At 39.7% G+C, this 6,317-nt stretch overlaps 1 protein-coding gene across 1 annotated transcript in view; it reads right to left on the reverse strand.

Annotated features, from left to right (window-relative positions):
• Positions 1-6,317, reverse strand: part of grm5b (glutamate receptor, metabotropic 5b) — a 69,984-nt gene that overhangs the window by 14,092 nt on the left and 49,575 nt on the right. Inside the window, 2 exon segments of the mRNA XM_025055262.1 lie at positions 1,055-1,242; positions 2,302-2,537. Coding sequence (XP_024911030.1) covers positions 1,055-1,242; positions 2,302-2,537 — 424 coding nt within the window.

Below are 6,317 nucleotides of genomic sequence, written 5' to 3' on the forward strand. Positions count from 1 at the left end.
TTTGGCGGCAGGGCGCCACAGAGGCCCTTGAAAAAAAGAGAGTCGTGACATTGGTGTTGAAGCAGAAAAAAAAAAAAACAACTCACCACAAATATCCATCCATCCATCCATCCATTTTCACCCACTTATCTGGAAGGTACCAACCGCCCTAACAGGGATTTGGGATCTTGCCCAGGAGGTGAACCCTGGGGTTCCACACCAATGACAAGAGACATAGCCACTGGGCCAAAGCGCCTCTCAACACAAATACTGTGTTTAAAATAAGTTTATAAATAGTAAAAGTATTATGTCCACCATCCTTATGGGTCTCTGAGCTGCTTCTTTCAAGGGAGCATCTACAGCAGGGTTCAGCCACTATATTAGTCCATTTTTTTCTGTAAATTCCCATTCCACATCTAACATTATTATCCGATGTCGTTAATCCAATTGTGGGCTGGATTGGACAGTCCAGAAAGCGGAATCTGGCTTGCCGGCTGCTAGCTGTCATCGTGTTGGAACATCTTGCTATTCCGCACCTCCTCTCCTTTTGCCTCCTCTTTTCCCCTTGCCTGGCAACTCAAACAACCTCAGCCTCATCAGTCTAACTTTATCTCTAAGCCTGGGGTGTCAAACTCATTCTGGTTCAGGGGCCACGTAGTGCCCAATTAGATGTCAAGTGGGCTGTAACCAGTACAAGCATAACATAATGACCTATAAATAACAATAGGTCTGTTTTTTTTTTCTCTGTTTTCATGCAAGCAAGTTTGTTAGAAAATATCATTTGACAAAACGTCACGACCATGAAGTGTTGGTGCATTCTTTTACACTTTCAAAATTCATCAAATTGAATCCCTGACGGGCCAGTTTTGGCCTGCAGGCCCTATATTTGACAACCCTACTCTAAACCACACATAATAGCAGCTATCGCTACTGTCTTTGTAGACCTGACCTTCCACCTCCGCTGCTATCCCAAGTCACCATTCACACTTCTGCATCCATTCCACCCTGCCGTCAATCTTTCCTTCATGGTTGAGCCTAGGTATTTAAATTAATCGATCGATTATTCCCAATAAGCTAAATCATTTGACTCCGCCCGTCTCCACCTTCCATCCTTCCATTCATCCATCACAGCAGTACCAACCTGATAGCCTGGGCAGAGAGCCCGTTGCATGTTATGCAGGCCATATGCCATTGAGTAGATGGCATTGACGACAAAGCCCATCTTGGAGTCCTGCGCGTACTGCTGCTGGAGCGTCTCTCGCTCTGCAGAGGAAGGTGAGCGGAGTCAGGCGCGCCCAGATGGAGCGGCACGAGAGGAGAGACGAGAGTCAGAGATATTAGGGTAACTCTTCATTTGATGCTTTTCTTCAGACGCTGTGACACAATGAGTCGCTGCAATTCACTTCCCTCCCATTTCCCATCGCATTAGTCTCTTCCCACCTCCACGTTCCCATTTCGGTCTGTGTATTCCTATGTTTCCTTGTTCATTAGTTTCATGTCCTTTGTCATTTCAAACACAAGGCATGGCTCCTTTGATGAACCTCTTACAGACAGTCAATGAAAGGAGCAAAACAAAGCGAGGTAAAAATTCAAGGAAAAAAAAGGAAATAAATGGAAAGAACGCTCACAGCCAACCGGGATATTTTCAGGTGAAAGAGAACAGGTTCAGGTTTATCTTTCTAGAAACAAGGCATGGAATATTTCTTGGGATGATTATAAATCGTGGAAGCCAATAAGCAACCTTTGAGGTTACACGGTTTTTGTCTCTAAAAACACCTGGGACAAACTCTAGCCAAATCCAGGGCCACATATTGAGTCAGTCCCATTGTACAGCTAACTTCATCCTTTTGGACTGTGGGAGGAACCCATAGAACCTGAACCAATCCCAAACTTACAAACTTACCTAACCCTAACCCTACAATTAGGAATTAGGCCAGTGAACTGGTGACCTTTTTGCTGTAAGGCAAGCCTGTTAATCTTTTTTCCACTATGTGGCCTGTTTTGGCCAATTTCCATGTTATTTTTAATTTACAATCAAGGGACGTTTCGCAGTAGCGCAAAATGGGGGAAATCCGCCAACACCCTTTAAGAACCTCTCCTTACGCAGGTGCATCCCTGGACGCAGGTGAGCGCAATTTGAATATTACCGTAAAATACTGCGACATATCAAAACTCTCGCAAGATTGGAATCTGCAATATAATCTTTAAATCTCTCAAATCTTTAGACCAAACCTTTGACAAAAAAAAAAAAATAAATCGAATTCCGAGTTTCCAACATTTGTTGGCCTTTCCCAGTACAGTGTGTCATGAAGGTGTACTTACTGCTACAGGTGCGGTTGTATTTGGCGTTGTCCTGTGGGTGGCCTTTAAGGCGACAATGGAAGCGATGCTGCCAGAACTCGGGAAACCACGGGTTCCTCTGGTTGGTCTCCGGACGAAGTTTAAGATAGTAGTCGTCAAACCACTTCACATCTGCCGACTGCAGCTTGATGGTTATTCCTCCGGCCGCTTCCTTGGTGAAACCATCTGTCACGTCGTACCTGTTTGCCCATCCGTCACTGGCAAATGACACGGTAAAACAAAGCATGATTTGCGCGCGTGTGGCAATTAAAATACGCACGTCACTCTCTGACCGCTAAATCACGTGCGTATAATTGTCTTCTTCATACTTTTACCCCTTTTATTTCATTTTGCCAAAGATAAAAGTAGTCGTGTGCAGTTTTTTTAATCAAATAATTACTGTCATTTATAAATGACATTTTCATAAAGGACATTTTTATAAAGGCCTTGATGGTCATTGCTTTTAATCAAATAATTACAGTCATTTTACTTTTTTTTTTTTATAAATGACATTTCCATAAAGGACATTTTATAAAGGCCTTGATGGTCATTGCTGCCTTGCACATCATTTGTCCTGCATAGCAACAAGAAGTAATGATGATGATACTGTTGGAGGGCAGAACGAAGAAGAGTGCAGGAGGAAGAAAAGAACAGCGGAGAGAAGCAGATGTGGAGAGGATCTGGTTTAAAAAGGCTGTGATTGAAAACAAAAGATTAGCAGCGACCGGGGAGCTACATCTGCATCGTGAGGAAACGAGACCAGGAAAGAACGCTAGACCGTCACCAGGAGCTGCTGAGGTGACACAGTAGAAACCTACCGAGTTTTCTCCCATAGCGGAATAATTATTTAGTCTTTATGTAAGTGTGAATGGTGGCTATTTATGGCCTTAAGACGGTCACTACCGCATTTTTTGGACTATAAGTCGCTGCGGAGTTGAGTCGCACCAGAAAAAAAAAAGCATAATGAAGAAGAAAATGAGTCGCACCAGCAAAAAAAAAATGCATAATGAAGAAGAAAAAAATATATATAAGTCGCTCCGGAGAATAAGTCGCACCAGTGCCCTCTAGCGGCTGTCAGTGTGAAAAAAAGGAACACGTATATTTTTAGTGGTACAGGAGTAGCAGATAATGTGCACAAGGTCGCACCTGAGTATAAGTCACAAACCCAGTCAAAGGATGAAAAAAAAAAGTGCAACTTATATTCCAGAAAATATGGTAAATACACAGAAAGGGAATATTTGAAATTTTTCCTCAATAAATCAAATTAATGTAATGAGGAATTGTACAATGTATGAAATCAGCTGTGAGTGAATTAAAATACATATATATGAATATTCATATATTTTTATAGGTCATGAATAAGGCATTGAAGTAGGAATATTTCAAATTTTTCATTTTTTTTTTATCTAAAATTGAAGCATATTCCAAGACCAAGTCCTGTTTGAACGAGATTAGTGTTGTGGTCGTAACGTGGACGAGCGCAGAAGAAAACACGACACAAGCAAAAGGGCCAAGAAGGGAATTGACGGAAACAGAAAATGGAGTTTAAAAATAAATATTAGAAAAAGTGGGAGGCAGAACTTCATGCATCATGAGTAATATCCGAAAATTCTCAATACCACTGAAACACACAGACACACCCACCAGTCGGTGCTGGAATTAACCAGGTCAAATGGAGTGTTTTGGCTGCTGCTCAACAGCTAGGTTTTGTCAGACGCATTCAGCAAAGCAAAAAAAAAAAAGAGTACTTCGATAGGATATCCGCTTAAAATGTATTGCAGTACTCTATTTGCACCTTAGCAAATGTCTGGGTTCCTTTGATCGTATCAGGATTTCTGGTTGTAACTTAATGAAAGTCCCATGCATAGAAAACAACAATAACCAGCTCTACAACTTCTCCTTAAAACGTATTTATACATGAATTTGAGAGAGACAAAAAGAATGAAGGAAGCTGAGGCCAGACAAGACAAGTCCTCTTTTAAAACCTGCTGGCCTCCTGCGAGACAACGTCCTCAGTACATTTATTTCTTCTCGCTCTTCTTCGCTGTACATCTGCCTTCTTTTTTTTCCCCCCTAGCCTCCAGAGAACAAAACTCATTTTCTCCTACAGCAGTCTTTTCAGGCTCATCTTGAACGGGGACCTCTTGTTGCTGTCCCCCTGCATGCGTGTGTGTACATCCTTCCTTCATCCCTTTTGGTCGCTCCTGCCACTGATATTCATTAAAAACCATCCACTGCTGTAAACATCCACATCGATGTGCACACACACACACACACACACACACTGTATGATGCGTGTTTGTGAGTGTGTATGGGGGCGTGTGCATTTCTTTACTGGTCTTTAGCCAATACGGAGACAGGAACTTGGTCTAACGAGGCAAAGTCCGATTTGGCAGTCTCACGGCGAAACCATGAGAATACTAGGAAGGTGAAGACTAGTTGAATGTGTTTACTAGTTCTGCTGCGGTTTAAAAGCAAACTATTGTTCTATTCTGTTTAATTCAGAAGGCAGATGTAGAATTTAAATGTATGTGTATATATATATATATATTTTTATATATATATATATACATACATATATACACGTGTATATATATATATAAATATATATACATACATATATATACACGTACATATATATATATATATATATGTACGTGTATATATATGTATGTATATATATATTTATATATATACACGTGTATATATGTATGTATATATATATTTATATATATATATATGTGTATATATGTATGTATATATATTTATATATATATATACACGTGTATATATGTATGTATATATATTTATATATATATATTCACGTGTATATATAAATATATATATATACATACATATATATACACGTACATATATATATATATATATGCGATTTCAGTGCTTAGATCAGGCGTGAGCAAACTTTTTTACTCGCAGGCCACAATTGTCCTAAAATGGAACGGGGGGCTGTGGCAGGGGCAGATAGATGGAGCGTTGGTGTGAACTAAGATAAATGACATGTAAAGGTCATGCAAAAAGGCTAAATTGCTAAAATGCTTTTATCATTTTCTACGCTATCTATTGGGGAAACGTAGGTATTGCAGGGAAAAGGCAGAAGTTTAATGACAATATAAATAAATTATATAATCTGGCCACATCTGGCCCCCGGGCCTTAGTTTTCCACATGCCTGTCTTAGAGCATCCAAAGAAGAGATTCTCAAATGGAAACGCTGCTTGCAGAACTGTCAGAACAGAACTGGGGAATTGTGGAAAATATATTGTCTAAAATATATCTTGTCAATCTGTCCTGGAACTCAGTGGTGTACTGTACCCTTGAAATCACTTTATTTTTATTTTTTTACGTTCTTAGATGACATGTAAACAAGTCGACTAGACATTAAAGCATGAAATCTTCTGGAAAAAAACATGTTTTTAACCTAACCCTAATATAACAGTTAACCTAACTTGATAAAAAAAAAAAAACCCACCCCATGACGATGTGTTCACATACATGTTTGTCCTAACCAGGTTTTGTGTTTTTCAATTACTATACAGGAAGCTAGAAACACGTTACACATTAGTAAACAGTTGCCCGATTGATTTCAGATTAGAATGTCAGACACGATCAGTCACTGAGAGAAAATATTGTGCGGTACGTTAAGTTTTTTTTTTTTTTACTCTGACAGTGTACATCACAGAGGATAGTATACAATGACTGCTTTCCTCATGATTTAAAGAACGTGCGGAACTTGGACTGGTCGTTATTTGGACCCTGCTGCCATTGCAAGGGAGGCTTCATGCAGCGCCTCAAACTCGTATAATCACCCTTCATGAATTGATCAGTCGCTCCCACAAAGAGAGGAAAAAGAGAAGATTTATATATATATATATATATATATATACAGTATATATATATATCTACTTTTCGTCTGTGTTTAACACAATATTGTATTGACAGCAGGAGACGCAGCGGGTGGAAAAAAAAAGAGTGGGAGCGA

This window comes from Cynoglossus semilaevis, chromosome 4 (genome assembly GCF_000523025.1).
Source record: "Cynoglossus semilaevis isolate Cse_v1.0 chromosome 4, Cse_v1.0, whole genome shotgun sequence".
Lineage (NCBI taxonomy): Eukaryota > Metazoa > Chordata > Actinopteri > Pleuronectiformes > Cynoglossidae > Cynoglossus > Cynoglossus semilaevis.